This window comes from Volvox carteri, assembly GCF_000143455.1.
Source record: "Volvox carteri f. nagariensis unplaced genomic scaffold VOLCAscaffold_7, whole genome shotgun sequence".
Taxonomy (NCBI): Eukaryota; Viridiplantae; Chlorophyta; class Chlorophyceae; order Chlamydomonadales; family Volvocaceae; genus Volvox; species Volvox carteri.
This window is the reverse complement of record NW_003307550.1, coordinates 1764682-1789162: the sequence shown is the minus strand read 5'-3', so window position 1 is coordinate 1789162 and position 24481 is coordinate 1764682. Positions and strand designations below refer to the sequence as shown.

Genomic DNA, 24481 nt, shown 5'->3' with positions numbered 1-24481 from the left:
GTGCAGAGTGAAAATATTCGATTTTCGCGAAATTGTAACTTAGGCGCTTTGGTAAAAAGGATTGTTTTAAAGGACCAACGGTCGATTTGGTTGCCCTCTCTTCCTGTAGCAAGGCCTTCATGCCATGCTTGCTTTGCGCGACGAGTGAAGGCCAATATGTGTCCTCGAGGTTACAAGTTGCGCTGGATGCATAAACTCGCGCTGTAACCTAGACGACCAATTTGCAAACTAAAAAACCTGCAGGCGGACAAGTGATCACTTTTTCCTTTCCGCAAAACCGTCTGTTACGACTGCCTTGAGACATAACTTCGCTGCTTGGTTTTCCTTTTGTGGTTATAACTTGAGCTATCTGAAATTTGCGTTGGCGTTGTAATCCAGACCCGCTCTAATTCATTTTTGGGGGAAGGGTTTAGGAAGTTTTTGCAGATGATCTTGCAGGCGGCCGAACTGCAACGCAGTAGCATGAGCCTGGAGCTCACTGTAACAATAACAACAGTAGCAACCTACGGCACCCCATATGCTCAAACGCTATAACTTGGCCAGTTTTGTGCTATAGATCACATGGCGTTTTCAATATTTTATTACTGTATTAAATCAAAACACCTAAGCGGTTTACACGGCACAAGAGTTTTTTTGTACAAGTATATATACGCTTCCGTACCCTCCAAACTGTAGCTCCTCAAAACATACGCATATAAGTATCAGGCTTTTATTTCTATTTTTAAAACTCGGAAGGATTGCTTGTTTACTCGCCGTGTCCTGTAAAATCTAATATCTCTTGTTACCTTTTCCGGACTTCGCTCATCTTGAATGGCTGCTCCGCCACGGCCACCTTCTTGTGTGGCCCCTGTGCTGCGGCCGCGGCTGCTGCAACAGAGCTCGCCCCTTTCCGAGGCTCAACCGGCCGTGGAGCGAGATCCAGACGTTGGCATCCACGAACCCAAGCAATCGCTGCAGCTGGGGCTGCAACGGGAGACAGATGACGACAGTTCTGCTACTGCTATTGCAATCCAGCAACAGCAACTATCCTTGTCCCTCCAAAGCCCGCTCAAATCTCTCAACTCGGCTCAATTCCAGGTTCGGGGCCGGGGCGCGGGGTCGAACTTTGATAGCGACGAGGATGGGGAGGGCGCCGACACCGCCTCGACAGCAGCGGCGACGGAGATGCGGAAGCTGTCGTCGGTGGCGGCAGCAGGGGCGGCGCAGGCACGCAAGCTGTCGACAGCATCGGAGCCGTCAGCCGAGACAAGAGAGCAATCGGCAATTCCATCATCATCGTCGGTGGAGACACGGAAGTTATCAGCGGCGTCGGCAGCAGCTGCAGTCACAACGGCAGCCGAGGCGAGGAAGCTATCGGCAGCCTTGACAGCACCGTCATCGTCTTTCCCGCCTTCATCGCATTTGGGTCCCAAAATTTCTGAGGTCGCTGAAGACGACGGAGCTCCAACTACGAGTAGGGATGTAACGGCCGCGGGCTTTACTCACTGGGGCCGTGCCAGTGCTGCTGACCCGTGGGTCGCCCCGGACTCGGCGGATCGGACGCCTCACCAGCAAGGAGCCATCCAATGGACGGGTAAGGCTCCTCCCGGGACCGGCAAAAGCGCGGGTCCTTGATTGCTTATTCGGATTGTCTTGGATCTCATTTCCACGTCCATGTTCTCACTGGGCTGTTATCACGGTCGGTTTGTCTTCAGATGGGGGAAAACGGCAGGATGGAGGGGGCCCTGAGCCTGAGGGGATAATTGGCTCCAGGGGGGTGTCCTCGGGGTTGTCTCGGGGGCCATCAGAGCGCGCCACGTCATGTGATCTGCTGCCTGAGGGGGCACCAACTGAGTGGTGCCCTTCCCCCCACCCACCTCCACCCGATCCGAACCCGTCTGAGGCTGTCTGTTTCGGTTTTGCGTGCAGGGTCCTACACAGGGCCCAGCAGCGGGGTTCGTGCCGGCGGCGATGATGACGGCGGAAGCAAGCAGCAAGGATCGGTGGTATCGTCGACAGCTGGGGAACCGGAGGCCGCTGCCGGCGCGGTTGCCGCTGCGACATTGGGCCCAGTGGCGGCGGCGGCGGATCACCCTGCCGATGTGCGACAGTACGGCGAGTGTACCACCGCTGGGGAAGGTGCTGGAAGTGGACATCCAGATGCGACACAGTCGTTGGCGGGAGCGGCGACCGGCGCCACGGATGGTACGACAACTGATGGCGCAAAAGCGGCGTCGCTGAAGTCCCCCAAGGCGACGGGTCTGCGATCTCCAAGCTTTGCAAGATCCGCCAGCATGGGTGCCGCCAAGAGTACGACACAGGTTAGCAAGCCGGCGACGGCCGCCGCCGTCGGGAAGAGCGGCATCCCATCGGTAGCTAAATCAGGACCGTCCGCGTCCGCTCCATCTTCTGCGCCGGTGGCGGCGGATAAGGCCCCGGCGGCGGCGACGACATCGACGTCAGCGCACAGGGCGGTGGCGTCGGCAACGCCTGGCGGCATACCGCATTTCATGCTTCCGACTCGCGCCACCGTCGCGCACCGGCGGGCGAGCGATGAGGGTATTACGCCGGCCAGCGGTGCCTCTGCCACACCGGCATCCGGGGGCGCGGCCAATTCCACGGCCACGAGCGCGGCGGGCTCCGCCATTACCACCACCACCACTGCCGCCACGCCAACGGCAACTGCGGGATCTGCCGGCAAGACAGCAACAGCCTCCGGAGCGCATGCCAAGGCGCCCTCGCCCGCCATGGCGACCTCGCGATCGTTTTCCGCCTCCGCAGCCGCCGCCGGCGGTGGCAGTGGCGCCTCCACCGCGCGCAGTGCCTCGGGACGTATGTCTACCAACACGCCGCCGACCGCTGCTTCGAAACCGCCGGTGGCGTCGGCCGCGGCCGCGGCAGCAGGCCCCGGTAGCGGCGCAAAGCCGGCTGCAGGCGCCGCCGCCACCAAACCCGCAACTGGCAACAGTACGGCGGTTGCGGCGGCAGCCAGTAAGGCGAACCCCGGTGTGGCCGCCGGCAAGGCCGCGGTGCGGTCTTCGGCGGCGACGAAGGCGTCTACGGGCGCCTCGGCGTTGCACGTCGGGAAGGGGGAGGCAGCGGGGGCGCGGCGGGCCTCGGACGATGCTTCGCAGTCTTCCTGTTCGGGCCCGTCTCCCACGGCCGCAGCGGCGGCGGCGGCGACGGCATCGGTTGCCAGGTCGGATTCCATGTCCATGTCGGAAAGCGCCGCCTCCTCCGTCGGAGTGCCAGCGGCCGCACGGCCCGTGACGCCGACCGGGGGAGGTGGCGGCGGCGGCGGCCTGCCCTTCGGCGAGTGGCGGATGGTACGACTGAAGAAGGAGATGCGGTGCTGCGCAGCCGACGGCACGGTAGCCCAGGAGACACATGACGGTACGGCAGCCGAGAATAAAGAATTTTTAGGATAGAAATGGCGGGAAAGAGGGAACTGATACGAATATGGCTGCACGGGAAAGGGTGTTTGAGGTGGGGGAACGGGGAGCATTTACGAAATGGTTGGCGGCAAAGGGATGGATCTAAACTACGGGTATGTATGTACGGATATAGTCCGTTTGGCCCTTTTTTAAACTGACCGTGGCTGATCCGCCCCCTCAGTACACACCACCACCACCACCTCCTGCCTCTCCCTCCGTGCTTGTCCCTACCTATGCCGGGCTCCCTACGCCGCCTCTTCCTCAAGGCTCTTCTGCATACCTCTATAACCCCCTCTTCTCCTTCACTCTCCCCTCCCCCCGTTAAAAGGTCAAATGGAGGTTTTCAAGTGTGAGGAGGCGCTGCCTCCCGGGGCCCTGGCCGCGGTCATCAGCCACAGCCTCTTTCCGCCGCCGCCGCCGTCAGACGCCACCTCAGGGGCACCCGGCGGCAGCGGTGGCAGCGGCGGCGCCGCGCAGCCCAAGACCTGGGTGTTCTGTCCGGACCCGCTGTGCATGGAGAGCAGGCCCTTGGGCTCTGACCTGCCACCCTGGTGAGAGTCTCTGAGGGTGCGGAAATTGCATGCAGTGTGGAGGCGGTGTGGGGCTGTGGGATTGGGAACGTAATGCGAAGTGAGATTGGGGCCCGGATGGTGTGTGGGCGTGCGGGCGTGGACCTGAGCGTGAGGGGGGTTGGAGGTGGGAGGGAGCCGGGGGACTTTTCCACCATGTTGTTACAGGGTGGTTAAGCTTCACCAGCGGCCCCCTTTCCCGAGGCAGTTCCCTGCTCTCCCCTGCTAGAGGGGCACCCTAATCCATTCACCCCCATCCGACTTCAGAATGTATTCGTTGCGTTCAGCAACTCACCACCAGCATCCAACCAAATCTAGCGGATCAACGGCGCATCAACTTAGTTCCTGGTCAGCTCGCAAGTTGATAATATTATCACGTCCTACACCGTCCACATGATGGGGGGCCAACTCACATTCAAAACTTCTCAAACACCCGAGAAGTCGGCAGGCGGATTAGTACCCGGACACTCCGGGAGCAGAAGTCAGGCCTCAACCTCTGCCAGCCGCCTGCCTTTGTATCTGTGTGTGTATTTGTATGCGTGTGGAGAGCACCCTGTGTGTTTTCTTGTCAGGCAGGGAAAAGGAAGGGAAGGATGCAAGTGGACCGTGGGGCGCACTGCGGGGCGCATTTCCCCTCCATGGCAGTACCTCCCTGTGGACTGCTCTCTTCTGTTTGGAACTGATTCACCTCGTGCCGCTGCTGAAGTTGTTCTTGTTGTCCTGCTCCACCTGGGTTGCGTGTTCCCTCTCTGTCCCCGCAGGCCCGCAAAGATCATCCTGGCTGGGGGCGTCAAGGTGACACGGGCCGAGTACGACCGCCTCAAGGACTTGGGACTGGACGTGACGTTGCCCGGAAAGGGAGCCGCGGCAACAGCAGCAGCGGCGGCGGCGGCGGCAGCGGCATCATCCGGCGCGGCTCCCATCGCGGCGGCAGCGGCGGCATCTGCTGCCAGCGGGTAGTCACCATCGTTAGCGTCCACGGCACATTTCCCCTCTGGCGCCTCCACTGCCCCCTTCCTCTGCACGTGTCGCGGTTACCTCATCCTTTGCTTGTTGCGCCCCAATGTCCGGGGCCCTGCCCCCTCCTTTCCGCCCTGGAGTAGCCGCAGCAGCCGCAACTGCAGCCGCGGTACCAGGGCGGTATTGGCACACCGCACTGGGGAGCCTCTCTCATATTTCCGGGTGTCTGTGGGGGGGAGAAGGAAGCTCTAACGGCGTTAGGGGCCTGTGGCGGCTTCTTGAGCAACAGGTCACAGGTTCCAAAAGAGACACAGGACAGGACACAAATTGCGGAGTTCGGTCGGCGATGGCTAGGTGGTTGGCGGTTAGTTGGTTGCGCAAAGGGTTGGGTTTTGTGTTGTGTTGGGCTTTTTAGGAATGGGGAAAGAGTGTGTTGAGAGGTGTTTGGGAGGCGGACCATGGCGCACTGTGCTTTGGCAAGGCAACTGGAGGGTAGGGGGTAGAGAGGGGGAAAGCGTTTTTGACTGGCATGTATTATGGCTGCGTAGGGAACCTCATCACCATCCCTCGACCACCCTGGTTTGAGGCAATAAAAACCCCCGGGAGCCCGAGGTCCAGAGGAGTGCCCCGCGCTAGGACTGGGGGCCATAATACCGTCACGTCTGTTAGCACTGTTTTCCCCCCCACCCGGCATCAGATGAAATGATTGATATTTGTCACCCACTGACTACATTCGCTGTGAACGTGAACGTGAACGGGACGGACGGACGTCGGCAGCACTGCACTTGTTACTTTCCGCTGCGAGTTGGACTTTGTCTCTACACCATCATTTCCCCACTTTCCCGAGGTCGCATCACTACACACACACACACACAAGGGTGATCCGCTGACGGGATACCTTACCCCTTGTGACACAAATGACAACGGCGACGCTTCGTTGACGTGACGCATCTGGGAAATGACAGATGCAGGTGCACTAGTATCAGGACATATACATTGACGCATGTTGACACACGACGGCCTGGACCGACATGGTACAGGATGCGATAAGATTGATATGCATGACGCGCGCGCGCAGATCCCCTCTTTTCCCCATCTTGGCTCTCTTCCTACGAAAGCTCACCCATGCGGGGGGTTGCCAGTGCCACTTCGCTAACAACCGTCAACACCCACGTGTTGGTTGGCAGCCGCAACTAATTACGTTTGATAACCACCGAGAGGAGCCTTCGGCTGGATTGTCTTCTGCGCCTCCCGTCCCGTCGTTTACCATCTGTGCACACAGTCCGTAGGCTAGGGACCCAACTAACTAACCGTCGCGGCTTTGGAATTGACTGTTGGACTTGGAGGACAATATGAGGATGCGGCCGATTGTTCGTGTGTGCATGAATGTTTGTGTATGTATGTATGTATGTATGCTAGTACGTGCGTGCTGTTGTTGTTGATCTCTGGCCAGGAGAGAGCCGTGTGTGCGACCTGGTGCAAAGTGTCGCGGCATGTGAGTAGTGGTAATGGATGGCTGTGCTTTGCTGTGTTTTACGGGTGGGAGACGGTGTGGCCGTGCCGTCGCAAGGCATCCTGCGGACCCTACCACCATTGGAGCCTATTTCCAATTTCCCCCCTCCCCCCTCCTTGCTTTTCCGGTTCCCTAAATCAGCGTTTGGCTCCGCACAACACGCACCTGGACGCACCGGCACGTGGGTTCCAGCCCACACACACCTACCTACATACATACACACATGTAGCCAGTACCGTACCTCGACGGGGGCTCCCCGGGTGCTGGTGTGGAGGTCTGCATCAATGCACGCAAACACGCTCGCACACGCGCGCACACACGCGCAGGCTAATATTCTTTCCAAAACACACACGTATGCATGTATCGCACCGACCGTACGGGCTCCCGGGATACATTTAGATGACGTAGAAGATGAATGGCTTTACAAAATGCATTCGGACTTGCGATATATTGGCACTTGGACATTCGCATATAGGATAAGTATTGTGTGACGTGTCTGATTATGTGTGCTATTTTTGGGGGGGAGGAGGGTGGGAGTGGAGGGTTTGGGAGCTTGGGGGATGTGTAGGATGGGGGGAGAGTGAAATGGGAGAGAAGTCTTGGTTTGTGGCTGGTAGGGCCGTGCCTCTTTGGTATTGTACAATAATATCAACAACTGTGTTCCCAATCTTCGGTTCGCGTTGTGGCCTTTAGGTGTTGGAGAAGAGAACTATCCGCTGTGTGCCACGGCATGGATGACGTGTGTTTTGTGATCCGCCAACCGCCTAGTCGGTGCAGGGGGAATCTATGATGTGATTGACCTCCGTTCTTCGTCGTCACTTTCCCTAGCCCGCTCGCGTACGTCACTGCGGCGAACGGCGCTGTCGACTAAACGATTGGGGTGGTGAACGCCTCATCCCGTGCACGGCGCGAAGAGGTGGCGGTGCGCGCAGCTGGCTAGCTGGCTTGTTGGGAGGGGATGTACATGGGACTGACAGACAGGCGTACAGACAGATGGGCGGATGGACACATCGACAGGATTGCGCCTCGTTTTACAGGCACCGGGGGAGCTGCTCCGTACTTGTCAGCGCGAGTGCCCGAGCTTTTACCAGGCTGTAATGCAAGTGGGCGTGTCTTGATCCGGTACGTGAGCTCTTTCTGTTGATGTGTCTTCGCTCTGTGGGGCTGTTGGTGCCGTGCTCTTGGAGGACGGAGGGCTTTTCGACTTCATTTCCACAGCGAGGCTCTCTCGCCATTGACGCTTCTTGACTTGGTTTCTTGAATCTTTACCCGGCGGGATGCTATGAGGAATGTGCTGTGGGCTCAAGGTAACGCAAGTGGGGCCGGTAGAACCCCCGCGGCATAGGGTCGGGTTCTAGCAGAGATAGCCCCCTCTTCGCCCCCTTTGGTTCAATGAGGAGGGAAAGCATTCCGCGGCCTATTACCGTACAGTTTTAGACTGTTGTACGGCATATGTTGTACGAGCCATGTGTAACTCCTGAATACTGCAACCATTTCCGGGTTAAAGCAAGGGGAGGATACGCGGGGCGTGTGGTTGTGTCTCTGGTTGTGCTCTGAAAAATGTTTTCCGATGTGAAGTTGTTTGTGGCCACACGATGTGATCCCCGGGAGTTGGGAGCCCCTCGGTGAGCTGTTAGTCTGTTGGGTTTGGGTCTTGGAAAGTCGCAGGACTTCTCGCCCGCGTCTTCCCGTTCCGCATGTTGGAGCTTTAGGCCCCTCTTCAAAGACGACGACACGAAATAAGAGCGCGTATATACATGTATGATGTGTGAAACAGGGGGGTATATCTTCGCCCGTGGCAGCTACCCTGCAAAACCCTGCCTTCCCCGGTATTTCGGGGCACCCTCGTCCAGTCACCCTAGTCAACTTCTCAGTGGATCACTCAGATTCCGCACCCACCACCAGCATCCAACGGAATCTACCGGGTCGTCAGCGGCCCAATTCCATTCCTGGTCGGCTCGCAGGTTCACTTTATCCCAGGTCACCACCGTACATCAACTAGGGGCGCAATGCCTTCCACCATCGGAAGGACTTTGACCCTAATGGGTATCGATCCCGGGATCTCCCGGGGGCAATGGTCGCACGTTACCAGTAGTGCCAAACCCTAGTATAAACATGTATATATATCAATACGGTGTACTACGGTGCTGCGTTTCCTGGCGGCGGAGCTGGTCCGCAGCTCTCAGGGGCTCCTTAGCTCTGAGGGGGGCCCTTCTTTTATAACAACCTAAAAAGGTGGGAGCCATTAAAAGCAAAGAGAAGACGCGCGCGACTGGGACATACAGACAAACAGGCTGACTGACTGGGATACACTGCAGTTGCCGCTTGAGCTCCCTCGGACTGGTAACGCATGCTCCTTCCCCTCAGCTGGTGTGTAGCCCTGACGTGTCGGTTTCGGGGCGGCGCTGTGTCGTACCTTTTCCTGCCCCTTCCTCTCACGTTGACACACACATACAGACATATTCACAGACTCTGTGGTTGTGGGAGGAAAGCAAGTTACAAGTTCCGCACACAAGTGCGGGTGTGTCCGTAAAAGCCGGGGGGGCCATGGACGTTGTATTGGTATTGATGCGGGTACGCGGGAGGTCATCTTCATTCTCCCTCGTTCGCTTCAGGGTGAAGCGCCTGAGCGCAACGTGCCTGGGCTCCCAAATTTCCGAGAGGTACCTGGCCAATGCCAGGGGTGGCGCCTCAGTCATAATGGTGCGCATGCTGCGCCCCTTAAAGACTAGATCACCATCGTACTTAGCCCGTATGCTCTTGTAAGCGGGACAATCCCCGAAAACATGCAACTCATCTTCAACCGCTCCACAGTCACAAAGCCTGCAGGTACGTGCGGTGCGCTCACGCCCATTAGGCCTATTAACCTCTAACTCCCAACAGCCTAACCGGAAACGCATGAGCACATGATGAAGTCGCTGGGGCATGGTCACTTTAGTGTGCTCCAACCAATCGAGACGCGCACCCCTTGACGGGGCAGCTCCCATCCAGTCCATATAGCGACAAGCCTTGGCTCCGGTGATCCCTATGGGGAAAACGCGGGGGTCACCCAAGGTATTCGGGCACTCCCACCGTGCATCAAGCCGCTTGGCAAACACCTTAAGAATGCTCTCAACTGGCAATTTAAGGGTGGCGTAGTACGCCATAAGATCATTACCGCGCGTATTAGTGGGGGGTTCCGCTCCTAAGCTAGTAAGAAAGGCTAGTACCTTGCTTGTCCAACACTCAGTGACGCCCCCAAGTGCCAACTCCAGGTCAGCAACAAATGCCCGGTGACACAGCGTTCCCGGCCTCTAACCACAGAGTTCCAAAACCTGGAAAGCATTACTCTACCTCGTGCCCGTGACACTGAGCATGTTGGATTAGGACGCTTGTAGGCGAGAGAGGAAGTTCTTCACTGCAGCTGCAGCTCCTTTGTTTGGACGTTGATGTGTTGCCTTGCCGGCCGCCTCAACCGCCTCAACTGAGGGTCGTGCCGTACTGCCCAGATATCTCCCCCCTCTTCCCCCCCCTTTATCTCCTTGCATGTGACACCGGCCTGCTGCCTGTCACGTGCCGTACACACCGCGGTTAATGTACAGGGAGGGGGGGCACTCGTCGAGGTGTGGTGATAAAGAGATGTACTGATTGTTGTTGTCTTCCCCTCCCCCCACCACGCACACACGGCAGAGACGCCACCTTCGCATGGCGGCGTTGGCGGATTCGTCGTTGCTTTTTGCAGCTAAAAGGTGGAGGAAAAGCGACTATGAATTACGAGTTACAAATTATGGCTGAAAGCATCTCCTGTCCTTGTCGGTGGATGTAGAACTGAAGCACTGTACGGCATAGTTACTCGAATACGGCATAATTACAAAGGTGTATACGGCATATGCGTGTTATCCACTGTGTGAAAACGCTGCATGGTGCTGTTTTGAGTAAAGGTGGTGCGGCGCTGCGCTTTGGAGGCCGCTGGTGAAGCCAGCTGGTCCGGTCCGGGGGTTAAGAAATCTCCGTCGCCGAGATGAAGCGAGTAGCGCGGCTCGTGTGGCCTCCTCCACACTTCCACGGATGGGGTGTGCGACTTTATTTGGACCAAGAGCTTGTTAGGGCTGCGGTCTGCTGCGGCCGGGAGTCTGGCCGATCTGCTGTCACGACTGCTTTCCCACCGCCAGGGTTTCAATGGTTTATATTCAGTCGCCATGCATGATGTGCAGCTGTCCTTTGTACTGCCTCATACTGCCGGGGCTTAGCGTTGCTGCTTGGTTGTGTCCTTGGAAGTTCGCGGCTGGATACGCGAGTAAGAATTCGCGGCTGGGTATGCAGGTCAGGTTCGCGATGGGGAGCTATGGAATGAGCACCGCCTTTCCACTGGAGGGCAATCTTCCATGCGAGGGCTATGTGGGAAAAAGAAGCCGCACGACATGTCTGACAAATAAACCGTACTAGTCTCAAGGTGTCACTGAAGGATCAGGCATCTAGTATGGGCTATAGAAATGTCGCAAAAACGGATTGTACATTTCTACAGTCGTCGGAAAGTTTGGGCTGTCACGCGTTGCTGCAACGATCTTTCAGGCTGCATTTGCCTGAAAGATGCCTTAGCCTTTATGTCTTGTAATTTACGACCTTGATGTTTAATAGCTACACAATCACAACTTTCTTTTAAGGCTTCCGAACACTCATGGCGGACAACATCAACTTTGACTTTGAGGCGGAGATTGAGTCGTCACATCTCCTGGCACAAGGCCAACAGCAGGCAAGGATACAAGCAGTACGCCTTCCAAACATGACGGAGGCCGCGCACACCACAGCGACCCACGCAGCAATCACCTGCGAAGAAATTTGTATGCAACATGAAATTCCTTCCATGATGTCAAATTGCCCCTGTACTGTTAGATCGAGCCTCCGGACCTACCAGCCGAGGCGATCGGCCAGCAGCCTGCCAACTACAGGAAGAACTTCCGCAAGGTAGGGTCATAGCTTACATAAACATAAACGTAAAGGGGGGAGGTTGGGGGATCGCCTACATGACGTAAGAGTTGGGGATGACGGTTGCCGTTGGGAAGGTATTGATATCGCATTTGTCACACCCAGCCCGTTACTTTTGCCATCGACCATCCGTCCGTGCATCCAAGCTATGTGCGACATTCCCTCGGCTCGCATTCCCTCCCGCCGTGTGCTCTGCCAGTTTCCTGCATTGCCTCTCGCCTAAGGTCGCTCCACGTAAATGAGTTTACGCGCCATCTCTTAACGTCTCCCCCCGGGAACCTCAATACCTTACACGTTGTACTGCTAGTGAAAAACACGCACATACATACATACATACATACATCTGCACACTAAAACAGCATCAACACACGCACATGCATACGCACACGCAAAAAAGCACACATACGTGTACGCACCTGCGCACTTCCCCGCCCTCTTTCTTTCCCGTCCCAGCTTCGCCGGGCTCCTCTTTTCCTGACCTCTCACCCCCTCAACTTCACAATGATTTCTGATCCTCCGCCTCTCCTCGCACGCCACCTCCCTTCACCTCCCTCCCCGTCCCGCCAGACAGTATGTACGTACTGGCTGAGAGGTCTCTGCATGAAGGGCGACGCGTGCGGCTTCCTGCACCAGTTCGTGTCGGACCGCATGCCCGTATGCCGCAACCTCCTCAAGTACGGCGAATGTCACGACCAGGTGTGTGTGTGTGTCTCGGGGGGGGGAGGGGGGAAGGGCAATCGTGCGCCAGCAGGGTTATGGAGAGGGAAAGGGAGGGCAGGCAAAGGGCGCGGGAGGGGTAAGGACCCGTTGGTGGGGCGGAGGGGGGGAGGGGGGAGGGGGGGAGGGGGGGAGTAGGCATGAGGGGGAGGAGGGGCGGAGGGGGGAGGGGAGATGGCTGTTGAGAAGGAGTCGGAAGACCCACGGGGAGGAGAGCTGGCGACGGTAAGAGCCAGGTGTTGGTGAGTGCGTACGACCGCACCGCCGGGCCCCCCCCGGTGTTTGATTCCAACCAGTTACGGTGTGTGGCTCCTGCTGGCCTCGGATACGCTCCACTACAAGGGCTGCCCTCCTCCCCCAGGGGAGATAAGTGGAGCCCTTTCTTCTCGGCATTGTGACATTTGAGCCTCCGGCATTGCCGTATACCGTACAAAAGCTTTCCCTCGTTCCGGAGACACATACACACACATTCTCGGACGCACTCACCCACAGGATTGTCCGTACAAGCACTCCTTGGATGAGATTAAGGAATGCAACATGTATAAACTTGGGTTTTGCATCTACGGGCCAGTGTGCCGGTACAAGCACATCAAGAACCCCGGTACGTATCTGTACATATATCTGTATATCTGTATATCTGCATTTGTGTATACTTGTTGATTGACGACTGCAGAGAGGGGTGGCGGGTGAACGGGGAGTGGGGATTTAGGGGTTTAGAGGTGCCAGGAGGTGACCCGCCGATGCGCATCCCCCCCTTCCCCCCGCACCTTAACTCTTGCTCCTGACCCCTCCCTCCCCCCTCCCCCCCCCACATACACACACACACACCCCTGATTGCCCCCTCAGGTCCGCCTCCCGACCCGGAGGAGGTGGAGGCTGCCAAACCCCGGGAGTACCGCAACATCAACGTGGTGGTCAACCAGGTGGGTGCTGCAGGAGATGTGTATGTGCCGGACGGCAATAACACTACCACCGCCACCACTGGAGGGAGGGAAGAGGGGAGGGGAGGGAAGTGGAAGCCCGCACAGGGCGGGAAGAAAATGAATTAACAGCAAAGTATGAAAAGAAGCCAAATCGGTTTTCGAGGTCGTGTGTTATCCGGGTTTGCCCCTCTTGCCTGATGTTCACATGTCTTCGTACACAATGTCGTACGGTACTGCAGGTTAATCCAGGAGTTGCACGTGATGATGAGCGGCCCCTCAAGCGAGCCAGGTGGGGTGCAGGGGTTGGCAATCTGGTGTGGGGGATAACTAAGGGGACTCAGACGGGACACACGCACGCACGTTCCCCCCAGGTCTCTCGGACTGTGGTGTATGTGTGTTTGTATGTATATATGTTCTATGGGTTGTTGGGGGGAAACCGGTGGTGCTATGTTCTGTGTGTGTGTGTGTGTGTGGCCCAGCTACCCCCCAATGCCCCCCGCCACCACCCACCAAGCCCCACCCAACGCCACCCTGAGACTCCCGCCCCCGCCCCCGTCCCCGTCCCCTCCCCCCCCGCCAGGCCCCCACTAACGGGTTGGGAGAGGGACCGAGTGGGTGACAGAGACCGAGACCGGCCTCTGGCGCTGCCGGCACCGCCGCCGCCGTCGTCACAAGCGGCAGCAGGAGGCGGCGGGCCGGGAGGTGAGGGAGGGGGGTTGAGGGCGGAGGGCTGGGAACTGCATTTGGGGGGGGGGGGTAAGAGCACCAGCCGTTCATGCCCGGAGCGCCCAAGAGCCGGTTGCGACCCTGTTGCCTGGAAGTGGTGGAGTTGGGTGGGGTGAGGTGGAAGAGAAATGCCCCCAGGGGGTGGCGAGCTGGGTACATTGGCGGCACCCTCCCTAGGTTTTAGGCCTCACCCGGCTAAGAGCTTCAGTAGCTCCTGCCCCCCTCCCGGCAAACCCCCCGCTACGCCCTCTTCCTGCCCCCCCCGCCTCGGTGCTCGTTGAGCCGTATGTCCTTACGGACACTCCTCGCCGGTCAGGCCACCAGTGCAGAAGGCCGCCGTCGCGTTGGGGGACCAGGTCGACCGCTGCTCTGTGTGCGCCGCTGCTCTGTGCTGCTGCATGCAGGTCGCCACGGCATGGAGGGGGGCCCGCCTTTCAGTGGCCGCGGGGGCCGCGGCGGCATGGGCGACCGCGGGGGCGGCCGTGGCGGCGGTCGCGGGCGTGGGGGCGGCGGGTGGCACGGCGGTGCCGACGATCTTGATGGCGGCGGTGGCGGCGGCGGCGGAATGCATCCCGGCGGCCGCGACCAGACGACCGTCGGCATGCCCCCGGTCACAGCTCCCAACCCCGGCGCCTTGCCGCCGATGGCAGGACTGATCGCGCCTGTCATGCCGGGCATCATGCCCGGAGGGGTGCCGGGGCAGGGGATGGCAGGGCCAGGCGGCGGTGGTGGCGGTGGCGGTGGTGGCGGCGGGCCTCCGCCACCTATGGGGCCGCCGCCCGGACCTGGTGGCGGCGGCGGTGCCATGGGTCATTTTGACGGGGGGCTCTTTGCAGCCATGGCGGGACAGGTAGGAGCCCACCGGGACCTCTTAACCCACCGAACCACTATGTTGATGGTGGCATTATCGTCACCACACGACGCCGCCACAACAACCCCCTCGCAGGTTTGAACGTGAAATGACGTTTGTACGTAATCTTTCGCTCATCCCCTCTTTGTCTTCCGGCTCCTGACTGACTGACTGACTGACTGACAAACAACGCACCTGGGCCCTAAAACCCTTTCCCACCCCACGTAGGGATTCTTCCCGCGGCCCTTCTGAACTGATGGGGGCCACATCATGTGTGTGGGGGGTGGGAGCGAGGCAGGTTGAGGAAGGTGGGAAGTGTTGCGGGATGACGACCAGGAGGGGGCTGTAGAATGAGCACACGTGGTTGGACGAGAAGTCGGTGTGGAAGGACTCCTCGCCACCTGCCACTCCTACATGTACTGCCGACTGCCTTGGCGTGCTGATCATGATGGCGTCCACATGGAGGGAGGGAGGGAGGGAGGGAGGGAGGGGAGGGGAGGGGGGAGGGGAGGGGGGAGGGGAGGGGAGGGGAGGGTCGCAACAGGATGTCCCGAATGAACTGGATGTTCCAAATGGTAGATAGAGAATGCAGGATGTTTTTGGGGCTTTGAGGCCTTATCGCACCGGTGCTTTGGGCATAAGATCACTCATGGGGTCGAACTGAACTGAAATTAACTCTCGTTTGTGCGCTCAGCCTTCCACTGGATTGCTGTTGGTGTCCTGGGGGTGACTGGGGGGGGAAGTGTTGGCCGCGAAGTTGTGGACGACGCAGCTGACCGAACCGCGGGTGGGGTACGGGGTACTGCAGGAAGAGGCAAACAAGAGCCAAATCCTGCGGGATGATGATGACCTGGGGGGTTTCAGGGGGGTTTCAGGGCACCCTCCGCTTTTCCTGTCAGGTGAAGGTCAGGCGAAGTAAGGACAGCGAGCGCGGATGACCGCTATGTCGTGACGTGCAGCGCGCATGTGTCGTCATGTGTTCCGATGGCACCGGGAAACCCGCTGTGGACCACTGCAACCCGCGGCCAACACGGGAAACAGCACACGGGGCGGGCTGAGCTCAGGGAGAGCCGTGCATCACCCCCACCTCCCACCAGCACCTCCACCATCAAGACGAACCCAGACGACGGATATGAGATGTGCACGGGGGGAGGGTTCGAATGTTTCATAATCTTACGGAACTTCAACCTTAGGTGGGGTTGGGGTAAGGAGGTTTTCATTCAGGACGTTAGGGCAACAAGCGGAGGAGTCGGGTAAGGGCGGGAAGCCGCCTTACTTCCTTCCCTGGTGGGGTACGCCGGAGCAGTCTTCAGGGTTTGTGCGTACTTGCGAACAGGGTTGTGATGCGATGGGGGTCTACGGCAAATTGCGCCTGGGCCGTGAGGTAAAACTTGAATCGTACTTCAATACAGGCTATGCACGGCGGCACGGCTTCCCAGCACAATAGGTGTAGTAGCAGATCATCATCACCCGTGGGTGCAATCACTACACACAAGTTCGGCAGGATGGGTCGGTTCCAGCACCCGCAAAAAAATGTCAAGAGCACTAAGGGCCTTAGCCTCTTACACCACAAGAGCGGCCTTCTCCTCCGCAAGGCCCCTGGAGGCCTGCAGCAGCAGCAGCAGCAGCACCACCACCACCACATACACCGCCCCGCAGTCCCCACTCCGGCGGTAGGATGTCGGAGAAAGCACTGGACTTTAAAGACTGGCAAGTTCCTCTGTCCGGCTCTCCCCCCTTCCCCGCCAACTCTTAGGACACCTGGGGCACATGGCGCGGCCGCCCGCGGTCCCCTCCAGCGCCGAGGCCCGGTTCATTCAACCCGTTGTGACCTGGCGGGATGCTTTTACCGGGTCCCGAATGTGTCCAGCTCTGACAAGCACTAGGAAATTGACCCCGGGTCAACATTCGGAGCGGAACGGCAAGACAGGCTGTCGCCAGGAGGTTTTATTACGGAGCAAGGCACCTGATGCGCGACTGTGCGTGGCTCTCCGTGACATTCAATGTGGACGAATGGTTTCCGTTCCCACCAGGCTCCGTTAGGTTCCGTGGAGACAAAAAGAGAACTTTCCGGCAGCGTGCCGAGGTTAGCGAAGGGCAATCCTTGGGCAGGAGGTCTGTGGAGGACGAACTGAAGACTTTGGGGCGCGGCGCCAGAGATCGCAGTTGGCCGGAGGTCGCAGCGCTTCCGGAGGCCGTTTGAAAAAGACGAACCCAGATGCGGAAAACAGCTGGGCAACTCAGAGCGGATGGAAAGCTGGAACCTGTTGATGCTGTATGTTTCACACCAAGCAAATTTTCAAAAGAAAGAAGTAATGGAATTACTCAGGCGGTACCATGCAGTACCTTACAGCAGCTTCATCACAGCAGTCCGCAGGAGGTGATGACAAAGCTATCCTTGCTTACGGCCTACAAACGTCAGCATATGGTTGCGGCACTAGCAAGCATATGGGCGGGTGTGCAGACATAAGCTTTGGTAGTGTTAGACAACGGCAGCAAGGATTTCGGATTTTGGAAGCTTGGGGCCAAAATTTCCGTATGGTGGTTTCGTATAAAAACGGCATATATCTGTCTCGTGTCGTGCAGTTTTGCCCTGACGGAAAAGTGCCGTCATTGCCTTGGACACAATGCTTATCTGTCGCTTGGCAACGCCCTAGCCACAATGCGTCGCGACTCCGCATCTTCACATCAGACATACGCATTATGCAGCAGAAATTATTATAACTGTAAAAAATGTATATCGTTCAAGAGCTTGTACGGAAGGAACGCAATAGTAATCCTTATTGTCACGTCGACGCCATATTGCGTACGGCGGGAAAAACGTATGTCACATATTTAACACTTGGAGCGCTCTGTTTACCTCACACAAAGGTTATCACGGCACAGAAGCGCAAGCATTCAATTGCAAAATATATCCAAACTTCTTAGGAACCTTCAGTACTACAAGGCGTAAACAAAGAAGAGCAACCGCGCGCTCGTGACCGTCGACCCTTCGTGACCACCTAGTTCTTGTGAACTCTCCAGTATGTCGGCTTCTGCAATGTCACGCGCTCTCCAGGCATCCAACCCCCGCTTTGGTGCTTGCGCGCCGGTTTCGGTCGTCGGCTTACAGCGCCTTGCGAACCGCTCGCTGAGCCGGCCGCGTACTACTGGCCTGCCTGGCTTGCCGCTGGAGCAGCAACGTGCAGCAGTTGTCGCCTGTGCACGCAAAGAGGATACGAAGGTAAGGACGATGTTTCGTCAGGGTAAGTTCTAGGCAATTGTGTGGACGGACTTTGCCGAAGTGAGGAAGAAGTCACCATACTCGGATGTATTGGACCTACTAGTATTTATTTTTCGTTTGCAGGGCGAGCAAAATGTGCAGCCCCAATCTGCAGACCCGTCGTCGTCTGAGCTCAGCCCCTTCTTTGAGCCGTTGTTGCGCGGCCTTGTCCTGGGCATTGGCGCTGGCGTTATTTGTGAGATGGCTCATGTTGCTTTTAAGGTAAGCTACTTTGCCACTATGCCCAGTTTACCGGGAGATGTCCTCTCCAATGGCGCCGAAACAACCCTTTTTTGCTTCCAGGTGACCAACATCGCATCTGTGGGAGGCTACCACATGCCCAGTGGTGCACAACTTTATGAGCAGCTTGCCCCGCTGTTTGTTTGGGACCACGCTGTCGCAATGTAGGTTCTGCTCCTGTGGAGTACTTAAGGCTTTCTTGCGAAGGGTATACTAAAATAACCTGTTAGTATGATTATATAAGACGCCCTTGTGCTGGTTATGCTCTGCGCTGAATCCGTTATCGTGGGCGTTGTAAAGCGCTCCCTGGTTTTGACAGGTGTTGCAACCAGTCTTGTCCTGCCCGTTTTTGTTCTTGCTTTTACAGTTTCTTTTGGCTCCTGTTTTACGTCATCGAGGCTGGAGCAATCCTAGCCATCCTGCGCGAGTACCCTGACGACAAGCAGGCGGTAAGCTGAATCGCATGCCTCACTTCAATTAGGAAGTTTCGGGTTCCTTGACGGAGCGAATATGGGCCGTTTTCAGTACCTTAGTAGACTAAAAGCCCAGTTATCCATGCATGCCCGAGCTATGAGTTCCGTATCGCAGATACTATCGCAGCCCGTCATTTAGCCGCTGAACCGTTGCACCCACCTTGTAGTATTATTTTCGATATATGCAGCTCCACGTTTGAATTTTTGAGGTTACCTCTATTTTCTTACCTGTTAGCCAGCGACGGCGGTGGCGAGACAGCTTCCCTCCCGTTCACTCTCGTCCCCACTGCGCTTCCCTCACTTTCCGCTGTCCTTTCCACTGTCCTGTCGGCGGCTGCCCCCCTCGGCCGCATATTACGCAGTTCCGTATCATCCGTTCAACCCCAACGCTGCCCAAGCGCCTCATGCCCCTGAAGCTCTCTTCAGTCAAACGCACCATACACGCGCTCCTACACGGCCGCTTGCCGCAGGTAGGTGGTGGTGGTAAATGTTTTTCACGTCGTGTGCACGCATTTCATTGACTCAACTCTCTTGTCAGCGATTTCTCATCCTGACGCACGTGTGGATATACGTAATGATGATGGGAAATGCCCCGAACGAAAGGCCCAAGGAAGCCTCATCGTGCATTAGCCCCGTATACTACTCGTCTGCAGACAGGCAGGCTGCAGGCAGTGCTGCATCCTTCCATCAGTCGAACGACACAGTACGACACCAAGATTTATGATTCCAGTACGGGATTGTAGGAAATTTGGGTATGGCCCGGGTCGGAGAACACCCCCCCTGGAGTGAAGCTGACTTCAACGATAAGGGGCATGTTCATTTTAGATTCTGCAGCTCTGTCGTATTGTAGTACGACACAGGGGGTCGCTTCCCCTGCCCATCCTGGTTTCCCAAAACACACACCGTGCGGGTATTCACTGCCCGCCCGCTGACCTACGGGAACCGGAAAAGGACGGGGGGGAGGTCTCGACGGGGCAGAGAACTTAAAAAAGCGTTCCCCCCTCCCCATTTTCCCCCTCGTTCCCCGTGGCCCCCCCCCGTCCATCATGTCGAATCCAGGCGGCACACCAAGGTGCCGTACCGGTGGCTTTCCGCGGGGGGGCGGGGGGTGGGCCCCCGTCCCTGCCCGGCCCCCGCCCCTCGGGACTGGGTGCCGGCACTGCCGTACTGGACCGCCCCCGGCCGCTGTGGCCTCAGGAGGTGAGTACGGAGGAGGACGGCGATGGCGAGGTCGCTGTACGGCCCGAGCAACAACAGGAGCCAACGAACAGGGCGCGTACGGCAGAGGTGAGGGCTGGTGTGGAGTGGATGTCGAAGGGGGCGCTGGAAGGGGGAGGGGGCTGCCGGGGAAGCCTCTAGTCGTGAGAAGCGAAGGCAGGGGTTGTGCTCCGAGTCTTGCTCTTTCTAATTAATGCGTCTGTGTGTTGTATCTATGTCGTATGTGCGTGGGGGGAGGGGGGGCTTAGCGCGTGTCCTTAAACCCGCATACCCACGCATAACCCCCGTGGGAGTTTTCGGGGTTTTCAAAAACATCTCTCCTCTTATCCGTAAACAACGTATATCGGAATGGTGCCGAATTTTCTAGTTCGTCAATTGCTCTCCCACCTGACCCAACCACCCGGTACGACTCCCTCCTCCGAAACCCTTTTTCCGACGCCTCGTGGACATTCCCCCCATCACCCCCGGGGGAGCAGCCCCCCTCCCCTCCCACACACCCCTCCCTGGCCGAGTCACGGCGGGCTGCGGGACTCCGCCCCGGGCAGTGGGACCCGCGCGCGGCGCCCCCCCTCCTGGGCCGGGGGGCGGACGGGAAGGAGCCTCTGGGCAAGGTGGGGGCGGGGCGGGGTGGAGGGTGGAGTGTGGAGTGTGGGGGGTTGGGGGGTGCGTGGGAAGAGTGGAATGTACATCCGAGAATGGAAAGAAAGAAAGGCAGGAGAGGTGTAGAGACGCGTTGAGACCATCGTTGTCGCATTAGCGTGTGTGTGTGGCCTTGCGTGTGTCCCTTGGTTGCTTTCAAAGTGCGCTCTATTACCCGGGGGGGCGGGGTTAGCGTCCTCACGACCACTCCACCCGCCGGCCCACCCCCGGGCTTGACAGCAGTCCGTTGTGGGTGCGTATGCCAGAAGAAGGTGGGTGAGCCTCCTTAAACTGACGTTTTGTCAGGAAAATTTTAACGAAACTGGGGTTAACTTAGCAGCAAGGCAAGAACCACTAATGTACGATGTGCAGAAGATTACGCTCTGAAGCGGTAACTGATGCAATATCACCACCACCCAGCACAAAAAGAAAAAACAAAAAACATCCTATGAAGAATTTATTGTATTTTTGGTACTTGCTAAAACAGGCGGTTTTACGGTAGGAGTTTTACGGTAGGAGGAATCGTTGATAAAATTCAGCATTATGAAATAAAAAAGAGTGCAAAAACTTCTTTCAATATGAAAAAACGTCGAGGCCAGAATTCACTGCAGGTATTATGAGAGCTTTTATTTTGTTTAATAGCGCAAGTAGTGTTGCCGGCAGTAGTGTGATAGGTTCTTATTGTGCACTTGGGGGGCAAGTAGGTGTTGCAGGACATATTACCATTACTGATAATGTACAAATGGCTTGTCAAGGCGGGGTAATTCAGGATATAAAGGAATCAGGGATTATGGGAGGAACCTGAGAAAAGGAAAAGGCAAGTTATTTATCTTTTGTATTATTCTTGTATTGTTAAACTGACGTCAGCATCAAACCCGGGTGGCCCCTGGCCCTCTCCCCCCTGGATCCCGCCCAGGCCGCGAAGAGGGCTAAGGAGCTGGAAGATCGTAAGGCCTACCTGCAAAATTTCTGGTATGCTGCAGGTACGACATGTGTTTTGTTTCGAAGCTGGGGGATTTGGTGGGGAGGAGGGGGGATGATCGCTCGGGAAAATGTCGTACAAGGAGTACGAGAGGTTTTCACCATATTCATTGTCGTGGTCTTGTAGCCATTTATTTATGTACATTCGTACCCACACTGAAGTCGTACGGGGTACGGCCAGCGGCGCGTAGTAAACCCGCCCGCCTCCGAAACCAAACCCAACGGACATCACCCGAATGACGATGGGGTCCCCTGTGAAGGCCTTTTCCTGGCCGTGAAGGCCCGAGACCTTCCCCCTACTCCCCCCCCCCCACACACATAAATACACATCCGTACTCGTTCCCCCCCTCTCTTTCCCTGGCCCCCCCCCAGCCCTATCTGACAACGTCACCTCCAAGCCGCTCCAGGTGCACATCCTGTCCAGGACCGTCACCCTCTGGCGGGGGGAGGACGGCAAGGTGTGTGCGTGAGTGTGTGTGTGTGTGTGTGTGTGTGTGTGTGTGTGTGTGTGTATGCGCTCATATCGCGGCGAGTAGAATAGTATGAATTCAGAACTTTATATCGTGAGGTACTGTGTAGCCATTGTGCTACGACAAATGCCTGCCTGTCTGTCTTGTCTGTCTGTCTGTCTGTCTGGACTGTCTTGACTGTCTAACTGTGTATGTATGTGTATATATGGGCAGACAGCCGTACACGTCTCCCTCGTCTTCCCACGAACCCACGCAGTCCGAGTTCCCTCGGGGGCCCCCCGATGTCGTACCCCCCATGTACAGCACTAACCACAAACCACTTTCTCCCCCCCGCTCCATTCTTTCTCCCCCGGCATTCTTAAAATCTCTCCGCACCCCCCTTCCGCTCCGCCGTACAGGTGTACTGCCTGGATGACGTGTGCCCCCATCGCGGCGCCCCTCTGAGCCTGGGGTGGACTAAGACCAGTCCGGGGGGCAAGAGCTGTGTGGTTTGTCCGTACCACGGCTGGGCCTTCACGGGAGAGGGTGAGGCAGTGCCGGGGGGGGTGCCGGGGGGGGGGGGGAAAGAGGTTCCCGCTGTGTCATCACCTCATGCGCCGCCTTATCGCTCTCCACGCATCGTCGTACACACACACACACTCTTTCCCCCCCTTCGTTTCAAGCTTAGGACCCCATCGGTCAGGAAGTTTCGGCGCCGGCAGCTTGCCACTGATTTCTTGGTCTCCCCCCCTCACCGCGGGACCACCCGTCTATCTGCTCCATTCGCCAGTGGTTCGTCTTACCCTCACTCCCCTCACTCCCCCCCCTTCTCACTCTCTCCCCCCCCTTCACTCACTCCCCCCCCCCCAAAGGCGCGCTGGAGGAGGTCCCCAGCCAGAGTCCTGAAGTCGGGTTCCCCCGCCGTCCGGTGGTGGACTCGTACCCCGTGGTGGAGCGAGGTGCGTGTCGTGTGCGTGTGGGGGGTGTATGACAGGTGAGGTTGTATGGGTGGGTGGACATCACGCCACCTCAGCCCAGCACCCCTAAAACCCCTAAAACCAAATAGGCGCACACGCCGTACATCACCGCCACTTCACCTCAACCTAGCTTCGCACGTACACTTCCCATCCCCCCCAACCCCCACCTCCCCCACCTCCCCCACCTCCCCCCCCCCCCAAAGGCGGTTTCGTGTGGTTGTTCTTCGGCTCCAAGTCGTTGCCCGCGGACGAGCGGCCCCCTATCCCGGTGGTTCCGGAGCTGGAGGACCCCAACTGGCGGCCAGTGTACGGTGAGCACGTGTACGACACGTGACGTAAAAAATAGATAAACATTTTTGTAAATTTGCCGGATGGGACAAAGCTGCTTCACAAAGCTGGTGGGATCCAACACCGCCGCCAGATAAGGCCCACAACTCTCCCGATCTCCCCCCGCTTTCCCCCCGCTTTTTCCCCACACCACAAAACACACGAAACACGCTTGCGCACGGCAGGTGAGTTGGAGTTCGATTGTCCGCACTGGTCGGTGTTCGAGAACGCGCTGGACATGGCGCACATTCACTATATCCACAACGGCTCGTTCGGTAATCAGGTGCGTTTTCAGTTGTCGGTTACCGCCCTTTTGTTGGTTAGGGTTAGGATTTTATGAGTGTGGGTGTGTGTGGTGCTCTTCATGTGCGGTACCCTCCGAACGAGTGTCCACCCCGCGCTCATGCACTTGCGCCCACTCGCCAGGAGCACTTGCATGTCACCAGCAGCTTATTACCAGCAGCTCATCAGCGAGTTTTGTTCGGGTTCCTCAATTCCGCCGCCATCACCGGCGAGCAGATTTAAAACCAGCTTACGTCACCTCGTCCGCTCCTCACGTCAGTGTGTTGTTCATTCGCCGCCTCTAGAATATTACGTTAGTTTTCCCGCTCTCCTTCCGCACTATTGTAATCTTCGCTGCTAGGTAGGTAGTTTTCGCCGTCGTCATCACTACATCATCGCGAGGACTTCTCCTTCACAACCGCCGACTGGTTGGTTGTGCTTACTTAGCATCTGGCGTATCGGCCTTTCCTTCTGGCATCATCTTCACTCGCTCGTCTTCCCCCTCTCGCCCCATGTGATCCCCCGCCCTCCCTTACCTTCCCTCCTAACCCCTATCTCTCCCCCCCCCTCTCTCCCCCCCTAAAACACTCCCCCAGGACAAGCCCATCATTCACGACATGAAGGTAACGCGAGACACCTGGTCCGTCACGGCTAACTTCAGGTACGTGTGTGTGTGTATGGGTATGTACAGTAATGTATTCCTTACCGGCCCCTGCTGGACAGCAGCAGCAGGGGCCGGTACATGATGAACCGGTAAGAGTCCTAGTGTGCTGTGGTTTGCAGTGGCGGGTGACGGCCTTTGATTTGCTATGCGGTTGCTTGCTTTGGGCCTTTGCTTGGTCGGATTTACTTTTTGTTCACAAACAGTGCCAGAACTATCTATGCATGTGCATGAAGAGTGCGCACATGAACGAAAACGCGCCAACTCAGTATGTGCCTCTTGGTTTATGAGGGGAGTTGTAACTTATCGGGGGGGGGGGTCTGGGGGGGGGGGGGA

General features: G+C 57.5%; 3 protein-coding genes across 3 annotated transcripts in view; all 3 read left to right on the top strand.

Moving 5' to 3' along the window:
* Positions 1-810: 810 nt before the first annotated feature.
* Positions 811-4942, top strand: VOLCADRAFT_88046 (uncharacterized protein; the record flags this gene model as incomplete). Its single annotated transcript, XM_002947750.1, has 4 exons — positions 811-1573; positions 1909-3372; positions 3742-3964; positions 4744-4942. 4 exons carry the CDS (start codon positions 811-813, stop codon positions 4940-4942), a joined length of 2649 nt encoding a protein of 882 aa, XP_002947796.1.
* A 4005-nt stretch (positions 4943-8947) lies between these two features.
* On the top strand, positions 8948-16679 carry VOLCADRAFT_103576 (uncharacterized protein; the record flags this gene model as incomplete). Its single annotated transcript, XM_002947749.1, has 15 exons — positions 8948-9284; positions 9456-9592; positions 10125-10183; positions 10607-10757; positions 11328-11399; positions 11988-12116; positions 12630-12738; positions 12984-13060; positions 13300-13349; positions 13641-13762; positions 14191-14636; positions 15445-15551; positions 15734-15889; positions 16296-16309; positions 16393-16679. Exons 1-15 carry the CDS (start codon positions 9242-9244, stop codon positions 16677-16679), a joined length of 1959 nt encoding a protein of 652 aa, XP_002947795.1. The 5' UTR covers positions 8948-9241.
* A 997-nt stretch (positions 16680-17676) lies between these two features.
* The window catches only part of VOLCADRAFT_88044 (uncharacterized protein), a gene marked incomplete at both ends in the record, with an annotated part of 8753 nt that continues 1948 nt past the window's right edge, over positions 17677-24481 (top strand). The window contains 16 exons of the mRNA XM_002947748.1: positions 17677-17859; positions 17983-18120; positions 18202-18302; positions 18506-18587; positions 18974-19081; positions 19809-19898; positions 20342-20492; positions 20709-20740; positions 21385-21451; positions 21822-21856; positions 22318-22444; positions 22771-22857; positions 23079-23186; positions 23388-23485; positions 24081-24145; positions 24208-24237. Of these exons, the coding sequence (XP_002947794.1) occupies positions 17677-17859; positions 17983-18120; positions 18202-18302; positions 18506-18587; positions 18974-19081; positions 19809-19898; positions 20342-20492; positions 20709-20740; positions 21385-21451; positions 21822-21856; positions 22318-22444; positions 22771-22857; positions 23079-23186; positions 23388-23485; positions 24081-24145; positions 24208-24237 (1502 nt within the window). The remainder of the gene's footprint in view (positions 17860-17982; positions 18121-18201; positions 18303-18505; positions 18588-18973; positions 19082-19808; positions 19899-20341; positions 20493-20708; positions 20741-21384; positions 21452-21821; positions 21857-22317; positions 22445-22770; positions 22858-23078; positions 23187-23387; positions 23486-24080; positions 24146-24207; positions 24238-24481) is intronic.